Genomic DNA, 17,907 nt, shown 5'->3' on the forward strand with positions numbered 1-17,907 from the left:
TTTTCCCATGTAACACGTGTAACAGTCATGGTCCTACAGCAGCTAATTGGATAGAGATTGACAGATCTTCAATGTTTAGATAGTGCCTTGGAGGCTCAATTTTTTTACTTTTCCGGGAGATAAACCAATGAACGGCTTACTAATAGAAGTCATTGAACAGTAAACTTGGTTAAGAGAATGTATTTTTAAAAATCTTACACACTTCGCCTTTAAACCAATTTATCAACACATTCTTTAAATTAGGCTTTAATGAAGCCGTTTAACTTTACTTTGGGGTTTTGTAATAGTTCACAATGGCCTGCTCTAGACAATTTTATAATTACGGCCATTATCAAGGAAAAACTATAAGCCCTCTACAAATTCCTCCAGCTGTAGTTATGCTGCTTACACTGCTGCAGACACAGGGTGTGTGAAACAAACTTTGTCGCTGATGTTTTACCATTGTGACATTGATTGAGAGTCTTTTGAGTGAACAGTTCAGACAGAAACTCACGTCAAATCAGATCTCTTCACAGACATCATCATTTTTTATGAAGACAGCTCATCTCTCTTCCACTTTACCTTTAAGTGAGAGTTCACCAAAAAAAATTAAAAGAAAATCTTTTACTCCTCTTAAATTTACCCTTTTTTTCCAAGGGACACAAAAGGAGTTATTTAGCAGAACATAAAGGCTGTTCACAGTCCAAAAGAGCAGAAAAAGTACTTTATATGAATCTTGCTCTATATTCAAAGCCTTCTGACTTTGGGTAAATTGGGTAAAAATAATGATTTTCAGTGAAAAACCACTTACATTTCTGTCTGTTTCTCATAAAAAGTTTTGAATGGCTTCAAAAGACTTCAAGTACGGCGTGCAAGTCCTATGGACTAGTTTTACTGTATTTTTGTGGGGGGGGTTTGGCACTTGATTGTCTGGGTTGTGACTAAAAAAACACTATCAAAAACAATACCACAGTGTCAGTACAGTTTGTGTAAATACTGACGTTGTATTAAGAGGATCGAACCTCACATAAATATTCATACCAAATGTTTTAACATGTAATTTTATTACTTATAGTGAAAATGAATGCACAAAATAAACTTAGTGGGAGAAAGAATGAATGGGTTAAATGGAGACATCAGTAGCAGTATTGGTATCGGTGATACTGGCCTTCATTCATAGTACTTAGTAAAAAGATGCAATATAAAATATTTTAATGTTAGGTGCAATTAATTACAGAAAATGTATGGTTTATTGATTGACATCACTAATTAAAAGTCTTCTGAAGCCATACAGTAATTAAAATGTAGGTTGTTATTCACTGGAAATCATGCATTAACAAAACGTAAAATAGTACTGAAGTGCCAAGAGTCTGTTGGAAAAGGTGAATAAAGCAACTTATGTCAAATTTCAGTCACACATTTTTTGTCACACAAAGCTATCATATGGCTTCAGAAGACTTGGAATATAGCGCACAAGTATGAATTTCTTTTTACGATACTTTTATGATGTTTTTTGTCCTTGTGGAAGCTTGACAGTCACGGTCACTGTGAAAAAGTTTGGATAATGGCAGAATTTTCTTTTTTGCGAACTATTCTTTTAAACTCTCTCTCTCTCTCTCTTTTGCGCGAGGAGTGTTTAACATTCAGTCCTGAGTTGTTCAGGGGTTCAGGGCTCAAACTCCCTCCCTAATTTACCTCCATTTCATTTAACCCTCAAAACCCTTGAACCAATCACAGAGAGCTAATAACCATGAGAGAACAGCTCCCACAGGGTCTATGAGATACAGAGAGGAGTGAGGCAGATTAATGAAGAAAGATGGAGTGTGTAAATGATTGAGAGAGGTTCAGCAATAGGAAAGGACACAGACAGGAAGAGGAAGAAGAGGGCAGTGAATTATAAACTCCTCTGGACTGATGTTAAGTGGCAGAGACACGGTCTTGTTAAACGGGCCGCTGCAGAACGCCGGTGCTCAACACACACACACACACACACACACACACACACGAACAGTGAGGAATGATAGACAGCTGTGAGAGAACAGTGATGGAGTGAGATGTCTGAGAAAAGACAGGACATGTGGGCTGATAGAAGGACAACAGGAAGGTAATGAGTGCAGGCTGAAAAATGAGAGAAACAGATGAGATTGACACAGAAGAGGGACCGTTGTCAGCACAATCACAGCTTTAATCTGAAAGTCTGAGAGACACATTTGACCCGTGAGCAACAAGTTAGTGGGGGACTGAAGATGGGCGGGGTGTGATGCCACTGGGCTCATGAATATTAATTAGTCACTGCTGGTGTTGTTACCTCATTAATATTCACCACCTCAGGTTTATAAAAACAGGTCCTATTCTTCGTCTCACACTGATTTAATGCTTCCTCAGATATTTTTACATTCAGTTTTAATAAGGAATGTCAATTTAACACATTCATTTGGTATAATAACTAATGAAAAAAGTGATTAAAAATGAACGCATCAATGCTAGATTAACAATTTAGCAGGACATGGATGTGTTCCCAAGTTCAAAGACAGCAAGATGGAGTGAAACGGTATGGAACAGAAATGAACACAAGAATCCCAAGATCCAGGTTTTTTTACACGGTCTTAAATGCAATTATTATGTTCCAAGACATCTGACAAAAACAGGCATAATGCTAGAACAGAAATTTGATGAGAAATACAGTAAAAAAAAGTATTTTTCATACTTGTTTTAGTTATCTTAGTAAAATGTTTCAGCCAGTTCTCTTTCTGATACCCCTTTAAAGGCCTGTTTGAGGAATAGAGATTGCATTATATCAAAAAAGAATTCCCCACAAAGATGGCAATATCTGAAATCCTTGTGGGAACATTTTTTAGTCCCCATGAGGAAAACAGCTTATAAATCATACTAATTTATGTTTTTTGTAAATGTTTTCTGTGATGGTTTAGGGGTAGGGTTAGTGTAAGGGGATAGAATATACAGTTTGTGCAATATAAAAATCTCCATAAAACATTCAAACACAACGTGTGTGTGTGTGTGTGTGTGTGTGTGTGTGTGTGTGTGTGTGTGTGTGTGTGTGTGTGTGTGTGTGTGTTCTTGTTTTACTTACATTGTAGGACCAAATGTCCCAACAAAGATAGTAAAACGTGAACATTTTAACATTGTGGGGCCATTTAGCCGGGCCCTTAAATAGGTTATAAATCATACCAAGTGATGTTTTTTTGAAAATGTTAAAATGCAGAGACTTTTCTGTAATGGTTTAGGGGTAGGGTTAGTGTAAAGGGATAGAATATACAGTTTGTACAGTATAAAAACCATTACGCCTATGAAAAATCTATGTAAAGATATAAAAACAAGTTTTTGTGTGTGAGTGTCATCCTTACCTTCAGAAAATGTGTGTAGCAGCAATAAGGAGAGGAGCAATTTAACCAAAGTCATCTTGCCTCCAGAACCTTCACACCACGACATCTCCAACCTGCAACACACAAACACACAGTAAGAGCACAATCACCAATGCATTCAGAGTGGCATCATGAAAAACAGTCACAACTGTTTGGTGCTACTAGTGTTTCAGAAATAACACACTGCACTTTTGTGCACTGGTATTGTACATTAAAGCCTTCATGATTAAAACATATTTAAAATTCTATGACATTAGTAGAAACAAAGCACAGCTGGTAATCGACATCTGTGAGGTGAAATCCATCTCTCTAAATAAATAATGTTCATGTTGAAAGGTGCGACGTCTCCAGGTGAACCTCATTACAAGTTCATTGCACCTGATGTAAACATGTGATATGCAAATACCATCATTGTCTGGTTCCTGATAAACTGTAACAAGCTGCATGAATCTCAGTGAAGAAAGAAATCTCACAGTTTGCACACTGGTGGCTACAGAAATGGACTTTAAAATGTCCAAATGAAAAATCCAAATGCTTTCTGAAAATTCAGTGGTTGTTCAGTTTTCATCAGTTTTCAGGGGTTAGACATTTAATTTTAGGTCAGTATAACATCTCAGTATGTGAATATGAAGCCCAGAATCTTATATATGCAGCTACAACAAATGCATTCTCTATCCTGAGAAGAGTTTTCTTTTCTTTGACACTGTCAGTTTTGGGGACTGACAACCGCATTTATTTACAGAAGCGAGTCTCGAAATCTCCGGTTCAAAAAGCAACTTACAGTAGCGTCTCGGATACTGTCTGTATGAACGTGCAACTGGAGTCAAGCCCTTACTCTCTTACCAATAACCATAGTGACAGAGACCAAAGTAATATCAAAGAAAAAGTCTTATCACTTTTAAAAACAACAATCAAGTTCACCCGTGAAATCTTCAGTATCCGACAGCAGCTTTTATGACGTGTCATGTGACACACAACTAGTTATCCAGTCCGGTTCTGTTCACACAGGGCGGGTTTTCCGAGAATGCGGTTATGAGTCTTGAAAATATACGGGTGTGAGTTTGGTTATATAATGCGGTTGTCACTCTTTTAAATAACTGTACTGTGTGTGAACGTTAACAATAAGTACTGAAATACAGGACTGACAACCGTATTCTGCTGCAGTGTGAACGTGGCCAAAGTTTGCAAAAATGTTATTTATTAAAACATTGTTACCAAAACATCTGCTTTTCAAGATGCACGTGGAAATTTGGCTGATCCTTGACGCGATCGCGAGTAGCAGTGAAAAGTTATTGAATATATTTTGAGACAAAGGTCTTCTTAATGATTTTCAGTTTTGTTCAAGGTAATTGAAACAACAGTTTTTCAATAACGGAAGAATACGTAAAAGTATGGTATTTGGGGTAAAATGCGCCACTGCTGTTGGGGCAAAAGGCACAGTAGTTAATAATAAATATGGCTGACTTTTAAATTTGTTGACATGACATGGTTAGATTCAGATGGTAAATATCATATATTAATTTGGTTGTCAACTGATTGTTATGAACAAGTATCAACTTAGACATTATTAAAAACATATTATTTTAGCTAAAGTATTTGTATCAACAATGTGTGCCCTTTTACCCCATGCTGGTTTTACATTATATATATATATATATATATATATATATATATCCTCACTATAGCTGGAGGGCAAAAAGTTAATTTCGTACCCAGGTGAACACCCTTAAGAGTAACTCTTTTGCTGGCAGCAGAGCATGAGCTAAATAACTTAATTTGAAGATAAAAGGCATCATTTGCTAGCTCGTAGTGTTTCACACCCTGTTGAACATGAAAGCTGCAGTTTGAAATGATTTTATGTCTTTGATTCTTTTAGCTTTGATATACAAGCAGTATAGCAGTATGTGATGTTTAAGTATTTGTATTGCATTCGAAATCTGTCAACATAATCTCAACATAATTCTTTTTTTTTTTACCAAACTGTGCAGACCTACATTTAAACATCTCAAACATTATATGCAGTCTTCCTCTTAGAAGACTTTCTCCCAAATATTTTGCAAGCTAAAAGCACTTTCAGATGTACGTGAAGTCACCGAATAGACAATACTGCTTGAGGAGAGGGGTATTATATTGACAGTATTAATGATTAATAGGCATATAATTTATGCATTAAAATGAAGAATAGTTTTACACTTGCTCAAGTGAGGAGGAGGGTTCACCTCAACAAGGAATTCCCACAGAGTGAAGTACTCACACACACTTGAGCTAATCGTGTGCTGCTAATCATCTCATCAGCATCTCTCTCTCGCTCGAAAATAAATAAATGAAATAAATAAGTGTCTGAGTGAGAGGAGTGAAAATGATATTTACAAGGGAGCTTATGTGATGAGCGACTTAATTACAGCAACTGTAAGGTCGAAATTAATGATGTATAATCACGTCGCGTTCACCCTCAGTTTAATTAGGCTAATTACCGAGCTGGGATTGGCTGAGCTTGTTTGTTTTGCTGGTATTTGCTGTTAATGCTGCAGCGTCAAAGGTGTCCGCAGGGATGGAGAAAAGATACGATCTAATTCTCTCAACATTCTAGGAAACCAATCAAATGGAAGTATTAGGATTTAATTCCAAAATGAGAAAAGCCTCAAACAAGAATCCCATCTCTCCTGGTGGAGTGATTTGTACATTTTGCACTGGTGTCAATATTAATGACATACATCAGTATTTGTGAGAAAAACATCCAATCAAAGATAATTCAAATACATTACAGTGTTGTATTAAGATTTTGTGTCAAGTAAAAAAAAAAAGGACCAAATTTGGACTCAAAAACACCCTTACGCATTGTATTCACAACAGTTGCATAATAAATGGTTAAGTCAGAAGGTATTTGTGTGTGTGTGTGTGTGTGTGTGTGTGTGTCTGTTGGCAGAACTTGATCTACCTTCTCAGTGTCCATGATGGATTCATTAATCAGAGGATCTACCTCATCCATGGTATATCTATCTATCTATCTATCTATCTTTCTATCTATCTATCTATCTATCTATCTATCTATCTATCTTCCAAAGAAGTGTTTGTAAAACCTAAATCCTCACAGTTTGAGTCTAAAATAAAAATAAAAAGTGTTTGTTCTCAGCAAAGTACATTACAGTCAAACTGGAAAAGCACACGTCTTCTGTGTGTCCCTGTAGACTCAGTAGCAGGGCACATTGTCAACAAAAATACATGAACATTGCAACAAAATGAAATGAGCAAGCTGCATATTATAATGTTTTGGTTAGCATGGCAATCCCTGGTGTGGAATTTGAGCAACAACCTTGGCAGTGAATTGCATTTCGGGAGAAACAGAAGAGACACGAAAAAGAGGAAGAGAAAGAGAGAGCGAGGGAAGGCGAAATAGTCGCATTTGTTTTCATTTGGCATCTTGCAGTTTCCTGGGTGATATAATAAAAGAGTTCCCTGGCGTCATATAGCAGCACAAACCTTCTCTGTCCACTGTGTGTGTAGCAGAGCATTCTGCCACTGTCACATGGGCCCAATACAACTGCTTCTGCTGCAGGGAAACCCACACAATATACTGCATGATGCTTATGCTTTCTCTGAATAGGCATATGGTTTCAGAACAATGTAAAGTAAGTAATGAATGTTTAATGGATGCAATACATCTCAAACATACTAATATTCAATAAAACATGCTAGTAGGATGTGGGTGCACAGCTCGAAGAAAAAATGTGTTTGTAATGAAATACTAGCTGATCTGAATACTATTAAATATACTAAACTACAATTTTTTTCAGTAGCATCTTGTAAATATTTTGCATTTTGATTACATTTTGTAGACTTTTGGTAGTTGACTCAAATAATGAGCTAGAATACATATTAAACAAAATGAATTCCAGTGTATTCACACTAAACCTATCAGACTACAAGAGTAGATCATTACAATCAATTCAACTTTATAAATAAAGAGAAAAACACTCATGGGTGTTATTATTACGTGTAATTATTATAACACTCAATATTACGACTTATGGGGCTTTTTTCAATATAAGATGATAAATGTGAGTTCACATGTCTTTACATGAAAGTAGCTAGTTCTGACTTAGTGATGAAATGTTATGAATATTGAGCAGTATTACTGTTTAGGGCTGTAAAAGATTTATATTGTCAACAATTTTTTTTTTTTTTTGCATTGTAGCCTGCCTATGACCCATAAATAATAAAGTAAAAGTCAATATATTTATATTTGTGCATGTAAAACAACAGAAAAGATTCAGAGCTACATTGTTTTTAGCTCATACAGTGCAGAAATAGGAAGAGTAGTATGTTAGTCAAACATATATCCAGAAATAAAACGGTTAGCAGTGTGACTCAAATAAAGGTTATGTCAGAGAATGTCTAATAAGGCGAGAAGTTTCACTCTCAGTACACTTCCGGCTTCTGAAATGGTTGCAGTTCCACTTTGACTCCATATGAGGGCGCTCACAGGACGAGTGCAGAATGAATGGAGGTCTATGGCGCTATACCCATCAAAATCCACTTTTCTCAGGATATAATTTTTTGTCTAGTAATTTGAATATTGTATTCGAAAGGAGATGCAAAGAAATTACACATTGCTGGGTGTCAGATTTTTTAGAGTCACTTATTTGCTTTAAAAAGTCTTTTAAAGTGTCAATGACGTCATACACATCGTACGACCAGAGATACTGCTTTACGGCAATCCTTCAGTCACTTTGGTGCTTTCGCGCTCTGTACTTTCTTTTCTCTCGAGGCATCGACAACACAGCTGACACAGGTAAATACACGTGCTAGAAGAGTTTTTGTTTTGTTTGTTTCTGGTCCCGCTTCGGATGCCACGATGCCATCAAGCGGTATCTCTGGTCGTAATCAGTCCTTCACTGACCAATCAGCGTTCATTAGCAGAATGCTAGCGTGTTATGGGCAACAACAACTCAACCTGTAAGAAATCGAAAGGACATAAGTACTCGTTCATTCAACTTTCGACCTATAACCCATGTTGAACTTGCAAAACCTACTATCGAATCTGAGATTTCTCAACGGCAATCGGGTGAAAGAGACAAATTTAGCCGTCTAGCCCCATAGACTCCCATCCATTCTGCACTCATGGGCGATCGCCCCCAGTGGAACTCTGGTGGAACTACAACCAAAATTCGGTACAATAGGACTTAATAGGGAGTGGGCAGGCTCTCCGTAGACGGGCTCTGGTTATATTGACCTAGAGCTAAATCTTCACTCTTTAATAACTCTCACTAACACTCACTGTCATTAATAACGTATATGAATGTGTTTGCTAGTTACATCATCACAGTATGTTTTGCACACTTAAAAAAACAGAACTCTCTCTGACCTCTTACACACAAATCTTCAATCCCTCAAAACCCTAACAACATTTATGAATAAACAAAATTATGAATTTGATGCAGACACTAAGCAGACCCTAATAAAAACATAACCACACTCTGTTCTAATATGAGACAAAAAGATTAAAGAAATGTAACAAAAGCAACAACCTCTAGGCCAAAAATAGTTTTCTACTTTTTTTGTTGTAAAACCACTCATGTCTGGCAAAGGAAATTGAAAAAAAGGAATGTAATTCATTTTCAAGATGCTTTCAAGCAGTAAATTGGTTGATTATAGTTTGAGAGGCTTGTTTTAAAGTATCAAGGGAAACTTGAAAAGAACTACCAATAAATAAAAAGGTTACTTGCCCACAGGGGTGGCTTGAATAATCCAACTCAGCAAAAAATGTTTGCATTATTATTCAAACCTCCTGTAATTTTACTAATGAGAAACCTACTGGGCCCTGTGTCCACAGCTCACAGAATGTGGCACTCTTGATGGAGCGAACGCCCATCATCACATCCTAAACTAAACTGCTCCAGCCCAGAGACACTTTATATTCCCATTTTGATTCTTATTTGATATTGCCACTGTTGTCCTTTTTATTTAATTGTTATCATAAATCATTACTTTTGGTCGACCTTTACATCTCTCTGTGGGTTTTGCAAAATTTAACCAATGAAAAGTATTAAAAGGGCTTGTGACTAAACCTCAAATCGCCATTGGATCCTAAAACTGTCAGTCAAACCTTGTAACTCCACCCACCTCTATCGTGAACGAAGTGCTGCACGCGATTTGGACCGTCTCTGCTTGTTTGCAATGCAAGGGTTCTTTGAATTAATACAGCGTTTTATTTACTCAAGAAACACTATATATAAAGGCTAATGTTTTATTTATTTGAGGAGCGGAGAAGAGTGTCTAACATTTGTTCTCAAGTCATAGCCAGTACTGTCTTAAATAGCCTGTATGAAGCACTTCGTCTTCAATAACATGAGATTTTGGACAAATGACAGAAAAAAACTGAGCGCCCACATAGCTACAGTAAACTTTATGATCAGGTTCCACAGATGGGGTTTAGATTAAGCCAGGATTAGGCCTTAGTTCTAGCCTGGCAAGCCAGACCCACATCAAGATGCTGGGTCTGGGAACACACCATTGGCAGGGCTCAATCCGAGGGGCGGGATCAACGGTTGTCTTTCAAATTCCCTCTGCACGCAATAGGATATCGCTACAACCAACCAAAGCGTTTTCCCACCAGCAGAGCTAGTTGATAGATTAAACTTTTGCCGTATCTGGTCGGCAAAACACCGAACACATCTTCCTTTTTTAAGAATTCTCTCAAAGAAAAGCTTAACTCCAAGTCTTCCAGAGTCACTCGCGTCCAAAGCCGATTCGAAAGGCCGCTGTTCGCCAGCAGCAGCAGCTCTTCTTTGTTTTCAAGTAGCAGGGAATTCACGCAGAACCGTCACAACTCTGCCATCATTATGTTAAGCCCGCCCACCGACTCTATACACGATGTGATTGGCCTGACTAGAGTTTGGTTTTTCCAGCTCGCAAGCCAACGGAGAGTTGCTAGACTACACTGGCTGCAAAATAAAAATTTGCTGCCGCTAGGGTGCGTCTAGATTTCTAGGCTACCTTAGTTCAATTAGGACACTTAAGTCTCTTTTATAAATGTGCCTTAGAAAAAAAATGCTCAATGCATCTTAAGACAAAACAATGGTAATGACATATTTTAAGATATGTCAGTGCAAGTTGCTTTCAGTTAAAACAGCTCAAACATGCATTTTAGTCTGGGACTAGGCTTTAGTCTTGTCTTTGAGACCAGGGATATCTTGTAAGTTGATGAAAATGCAAGTTCTAATGACGGACAAAACACATATGTCTGAAATTTGCTGGTCGGAAACCTCATAACTCCATTTGAGCTTGATTTTGTTAAAATGTCAATAATTGAATGACACACGCAAGTGTCTGACAGTGACAATATACAAAGCCACAATATAAACTTGTACAGCACAGTGTTTAATTATTTAGAAAATGCTGTGTTGTTGTTGTTTTTTCTGAAAAGTAGCGTTTTTGGAGATACAAGGTTTCCGCCTGACAGTGACAATATATTATATACACACGACACCCACTGTCTTTCTTAACTCGTCACACACCATTATAAGGACTAAAGGAACACAGCTTATGTAATTTCTTTGATGATAAAACACTTTCTTCTATCTCAGCTTAATATGCAAAGATAACTATTAGATTTGACAATCTATTTGTCATGCTGCAAACTAGTTGTGATGCTGTGCACATCCTAATGTGTACCTGTGACATGAAACACAACTTGCACTTCAGTACACAAACAGAGTAAATGAGCCCAAATGTGCTGATGGAATTATGGGAGTTTGCCGCATCAGCCCTGTAATGTCATGTGAGTGTCATCAGCTTGCATTTGACACTGATCTCAATGGACTCAAAATGGGTTGCACACTACATGCCACTTGACTTAGATCGAAGGGGAAGTTCACTAAGAATTACAGTAATTGTCCCCGCTGATAGTGTCGTTTATATGCATGTGCTTTGAGTTGTTTTAGCGCCCAATTCAAAATGAATTATGCAAATCAGATAATGGGGCAAACATGGCCACAGCATTGGGGCTGTTTGTGCAATCTGATCATAATTTGCCGGGTCAATAGACTTTTTTTCCTCAATGTCAGTACTTTGTTGTTACCCGTCTCACATCACACACACAATTGATCTGGCTACATTTACTGCTGCCATGCCCATGATCAAACATTCTTTTTTACCACCTACTTTGTACTTTTCATGGGTGTTAATAGAACCAAGTTAGGGGTCCTTATGTTTAGGAACCCAGCACATTCTATAATAAGTATATCATTAAGATTGAAAGCGTTTATGATTAAAAGATGCAGGTTTTTGCATTGAAGTATGGTGCAACTGTTAAGTCAATTTGCCCGTTTATCTCAGAATTGTGACAAATTATTTACAATGGAAATCTTGATACTTTACAAGGCTTTAAAAGACTTCAACATAAAAAACACTACTATTCAAAAGTTTGGGGTCGTAACATTTTATGTTTTAGAAAGAAGACTCTTATGCTCAGCAAGGCTGCATTTATTTGATCAAAAATTCATTATTAGTGTGGAAAAAAAATTATAACCGTTTTCTATTTTAATAGATTTTAAAATGCAATTTATTCCTGTCAATTCCTGTGTTTTTTATGCCAAAAATAATCTCAAAAGGATGTTTTAGCTTGAATAATAAACAGGATTTTACTGAAATATTCATGCAAGTGCTTTAAAAAAACAACAAAAAACAATCCTCACATTATAAAATGCCAGATTTCCAAAGCAATCACTAACATTGTCACAAGGACAAAGATGAAGATGAAGACGAAGACGAAGGAGGGTTCAAAAAGGTTTCTATAAACAAAAAGGTTCTTTAATGAAAACAAACTCCGGTAATCCACAACAATGAAGAGACAGTAACAGTGTGTGTAACATGCACACATAAACAACAACCAACAAACACAGCGTGAAGGTGAGGAACTGAAATACACAGTGATAATGAGGAGATGACGAACAGGTGTGATGATCTGATGAGTGTCCATGACAACTGATGAGTGGCGGGAAAATCAAACAAAAAACAAACTGAAAGTCCATGAAAGTGAAACATGAAAGAAATGAACTTTCTTTAGCATTTGCATTTCATAACAATCAAAAAGTGACTGCATGAATTATTATGACCTGTATCTTTGCAGGATATTTGACTTTCCACAGCACCATTTGGATTATTGGCACATAATAGGAGTTTAATCAGTCATTCTTCACAATTAAAGGTACAATAAAAAGCTTGATAACCCAACAAAGCCATCTGCTGACTGTAATACGACTACTACATCAATTAACAGAGTAAACAACACTATCAAAGTACAACGGGTTATAATTCTTGATGATACCGGATGACGGCTGTTTGCGGTAAACGTATAGGAAGTTATGATGAGTTCTCTCAAAGCCGGGAGAGTGGGTGAGATAAAATGCATCCACCGTATCCTTTCCTCACAATGGATTTCAGTGAGATTATGTGTGACAGGACTTAACCTCAGTACAACACTTCACTATGTTCTGCTCTGCCCCATCGCTAAGATCTTTGTGAGCTTGAGTCATCATTGAGTCGCTGGTTCCACATAAGTGACCAACCTCTCATGATCTTATTATCCTGCTGTCTGCACAGGCTAATTATTTTGTGTGTCCTTTTTCCGCTGTATAATGGGATATTTCTTCTCATTCACTTCTAATGATCAGTATCAGAGGGTTGAATTAAGTGCTGTAGGTAATCACAGCCTTGCATTCAGTATCGCTCGACTGCATTTGAAATATTGCTTTCATACAACAGTTCTATAAACAAGAAGATAATATTGACTAACCTGTTTTATAAACAATACGGCATCTGTATGCTTGCTTAGAAAAGTCTATCTCTAAAAATATTGGTTATGCTAACATGCACTTTTGTAATGCCATTAAGCCGGATCAGTGATTATGTTGGAGGTCAGGCGAAATACTGTGATTATGTTAATGTGATTGTGCTCAATTAACAATCGCAGTAAAATTATGTGGAGTACTGCCATTTTAACTTTACTGTATGGTCTTGTATACATTCACACTTCTTTCTGTTCACATCATGGCAGACCGATGACGTGTGACGCTCATTTGTAAATATGGTGGAATAGAAAAGGACACATTTTACCAACTCTTACTCATGCTTAAGCTTTATGTGACAGACATTGTGCGTTTTACACTGTAGTGTAAATTGTGACTGACTATTTCAGTCTTTCTACTTTCTACTATTTCAAATTTCTATCAATTTCTGAGTGAAAATTGTTACAAAGGCAATTTTTTGCTCCAGTTTATTTTAACCACCCCAAAATTGACATATTTTATGTACACTACCATTCAAAAGTTTGTGGTCAGTAAGATTTCTCTTTTAAAGAAATGAATAATTTTATTCAGCAAAGATGCATTAAATTGATCAAAAGTGACAGTAAAATTTTTTTTTTTTTACTATCTATTCATCAAAGGATCTGTTTACACTTGATCACTTCATGCGTTTTCATTGATCGGAGAGCTGTCTGATCGTGAAGATACCAGGGCTGTGTCCGAAATCGCCCCCTATACCCTTAAATGGGACACTATCTGAGGTTACTTACAGCCATTTGGTAAACATTTTAAAAAGGCAAATAAAAACTACAACAACAAAGAGTTATTGCATTTGCAACTGAACGTTTTCTGTTGTGGGTTATGGTAAAAGCACATTTCTTAGCGAATAATTTGAAATATTAGCAAGTAACATGTAAATGGGATTGCAGATGTTCACCAATAGTTTGATTGCAGTCAATATAATCAGAAAAAGGAATTTATATGACATGCATAAATCCTTTCAATCCTGTTTAGATGCATTATTTCATTATCCACTAGGAGTTGTGCTTTTATGCTTTAAAATAGGAAGCCTTGCAGTTCATCCAGCATATACAGACCAGTTTGTTGGTCTCCCTCATTTTATAGAAGCAACCCTTCTGGAGAGCTCGGGAAACAAAGTTTATGCTTATAGCTTTATATGACATAGACATAATGCGTTTTATTGGCGCTCAGAAACATGGACTTCTGTTCCCCCATGCTTTCAAAACCGATCATGAGCGCTAAACCTCCATGCAACACATGCACACCTGTGTCAGAGTGGAAAAAATACGATTAAACCGTATACATGCGATTAAACTCCACATATTAGACTGTGATTACTGTAATTATGAGCCTAATCACATTAACATAATCACAGTTTTCAGTGTACATGAGCTCCAACTTAATCTCATTAGATGTAAACGCAGCCAGCAAGTGTGTGAATGATTGTGTGAATGTGCTGCATTTAGGTGTTCGATTGTGTGTGTGTGTGTGTGTGTGTGTGTGTGTGTGTGTGTGTGTGTGTGTGTGTGTGTGTGTGTGTGTGTGTGTGTGTGTGTCTGAACTAAACAGGCATACTGTCAACTTTCAATGCAGTAAAAGCAGCAGGAGACTGCAAGACAAACACACACACACACCTTTCTCACCTGCAGCCTCGAAACAAAGTCTGAAACAGTGGCATCACTAGCTGAGCATGACTACATGTGTGTGTTAGCGTCTTCTTGTTTTGTTTGGTGAATAATGTGTTTGTGTTTGTGTATGTGTGTGTATTTGGCGACCTGTAGAGACGGTAATTACTGCGACAGGATGGGGCTCTAGCGAGACGCTGTGCTGCAGTTCATCCTGTCACTATCGCTCAAGCACGTCTTCTCCTCCAGCCACAACTGTGTGAGGTCTCTCCTTTCCTATCTCCGCACTCTTTTTGTTCTTACAGCTTTTTTATTTTTTATTTCTCTTTCTCTAACTGCAGAACTAAATGAATTAGTCTCCTGTGAGAGAGTGGAGCAGGCTAGCGTGAAACCAAGCTGAAATCCACCGCTGATCTGCTAAGTGTGAGTGGCATCACTTCACAGCGATCCACCCTTGAAAAATACCAAGAAAATATGACTTTACAGCCACTTTGAACTTTGAATTTGTGAAAAGAAGTTAGAGGTGAGGGGTTGAGAAATAAGAGGGACTGGTAATGTTAGCCAAAACAGAGTAGATTTTGATTAAAATGATCAAGACCAATATTTTTTCTTCAGAATAACATGACTGACTAATCATGACCACAAAGGTATAGAAAGTAAATTATGATTTCATTTTGATTTTAAAACCTTTCTTGTATGATTGCCTGCTACACTTCTGTAATACATTTTCAATTCTTTGGTACAAACTGGGGGACGTTGACGTCTTATTTTAGCTTTTTTTATATATATACACCAGTGATGCGCGGGTAAATGTATAAACAAACCGCACCCGACCGACGTTTCAACTAACCCGCCCGCAACTCGGACCGCAAAAAAAAAAGAAGAAAATATTGTACCCGACCCGCATTTTTTAAAAGTAGTAAATGCTCATCGTAGCGTCATTGGGCCATAGACGTAGGAACTAGGGGTGCGGGGGGGTGTGGCCGCCCCCTCTCCCATACGCCCCCCATCAGCCTCCCTGGCCTATGATATCCATTAATCCAGCCAGTGGACTCGTGCCAGTTTTGTGGCTATCAAATGTGTAAATAGCATCGCAAGAAGTACACATGACAAAGCCAGCACTTTGGTCATCATCTTTCATTATTTCGGCAAATGTCTCCCACACTCTGCTCTTTCTATTTGTGTATTTGCAGAGCTTCCACTCCCCAGTCTTCACCTTTTCTCTTGCCGCCTCCATCTCTACCTGCAGACTGAGCTCGTGCGTCATCTTCGCGCCAGTTATTCAGCCAATAAAGTGTAGGCCTATGTATTTCATAGAAAATTGTGTCTAGTACTATATAAATTACAAAGGTTTAATTGGCATCTTTATTTCAAACGACCCGACCGACCGACCGCGACCCGAATATCATTACAAATATTTTTGGATGACTCGTGTAACCGCAGGTGACCGCAGGCACCCGCTCATTTTGGATCAACCCGCGCATCACTGATATACACCACCATTCGAAAGTTTGAAAACTGTTTTTTAAATGAAATATTTCACACCATTTCTGTTTTTACTGTATCAAATAAATGCAGCCTTGGTAAGATTTTTGTTCTCCCCACTGAACTGCATCATGACCAAGGAGAATCATTCACATTGCCTTCATCAGTGAGATTCCCGATTATCGATCTTACAGTTCAATTAAAAAAATAAAACAAAAATCCTATGGAAATGTGACTTTTTTAATAAAAGTGGTACCCACAATTAAAAAAACAGCACACTCAGAAACCTAATGGTTCATGTGTAAAAAAAAAAAACTCCTTAAAAGATGTGTGCCAGTCTGAATTGCAACAGATCAAACATGCTCAACAAAGAGAGAGAAATGTGAGATTTGTGGGGTCAGAGAACATTGAGTTTTGAGTATTAAATGGTTTGTGCAGACTATTATGTTCAACATGTATCAGTGCTGTGCGCTGACTTTGACTTTATGTGCAGCAAAACTTCGAGGCAGGTGAGACAAGCTCACTGCACCGACAAAATGTCTAAATCAATAACCTGTCAGAGGAAAGGAGAGCTGGAGAAGGACTGATATTCTCTCTCTTGCTCCCTCTGCCTCTATCTTTTCTTTTCTGCCTCATCCCTCTCTCCGCAGAGAGTTTGTTGTAGGCTCCCTCTATTATTGCATTGCAAAACAAACTGTCAGAATTCTCAGAGAGATAGAGAGAAAGAGGGAGACGGAGAAAGAGAGGGCAAGCTGTTGTGTTGTGGAGAGGTCCACTACTACAATAAACCCATCAGATGGGGAAACTTGCAGCTTTTCTGACAGCATACATGTGAAACAATACAAAGATGAAGAATAAAACATCTTTACTTCCAGCATCACATGCTCTGTTGTTTATCAGAAGTAAATGTTCTGTAGGGGAATGCAGTGTCGTCTGCTATTGGCGAGTCAAACAGATGATCCCGCCCAAATCTCACACAATTGATTAAGACAGATCAATAATTTGAAAGCGAACAAATATGCCCCTCAAGTCTGAAGGACTTGAACAAATTGAAACATTTGTGAACGATTTAAACAAACGTTGCATTCGTTTTGCAGTCTGCTTTTAGTAGTACCATTAAGATGTTTTGTATAGTATGACATTTTTACAACAATAAAATTGGCGTAGACCAATAACCATTCACCAGTTGTGCCTTTAATGTCTGGTCTGGTCTTTAACTAATATTATTATTTTTTGTTGCTGTTATTATACAAATATTCATAATGCATATTGTTTTATTGTTGCAGTATAATGAGTCTGTAGTTTTTTCTCCTCAAAAATCAGAAATAAAACAATTAAAAACCAGTGTGCATATTGGTTATTTGACACGTAAACATAAAACTAATAATAATCAACAATAATACAGGTCAAACTAATATTAAGCACACTCTATTCTCATTACTGTAATGCAAAAAAAAAACTTCCACTGATATATTACTTACTGTTAAGTAATAAACATCATGGCATTATTTGTTTAACAGACTTTCATTTATTCTGAATAAATACCACTGTATTACAGTAATGAGAATTTAATGAGAATCACCAATGAGAATAATGTAAATTACAAAA

At 37.3% G+C, this 17,907-nt stretch overlaps 1 protein-coding gene across 1 annotated transcript in view; it reads right to left on the reverse strand.

The window, feature by feature from the left end:
- The window catches only part of LOC311280196 (cadherin-23-like), a gene marked incomplete at both ends in the record, with an annotated part of 138,512 nt that extends 122,431 nt beyond the window's left edge, over positions 1-16,081 (reverse strand). The window contains 2 exons of the mRNA XM_084392170.1: positions 3,345-3,436; positions 15,978-16,081. Of these exons, the coding sequence (XP_084248296.1) occupies positions 3,345-3,436; positions 15,978-16,081 (196 nt within the window). The remainder of the gene's footprint in view (positions 1-3,344; positions 3,437-15,977) is intronic.
- Positions 16,082-17,907: the final 1,826 nt, after the last annotated feature.

This window comes from Rutilus rutilus (genome assembly GCF_951802725.1).
Source record: "Rutilus rutilus genome assembly, chromosome: 20".
In the NCBI taxonomy this organism is placed as follows: domain Eukaryota; kingdom Metazoa; phylum Chordata; class Actinopteri; order Cypriniformes; family Leuciscidae; genus Rutilus; species Rutilus rutilus.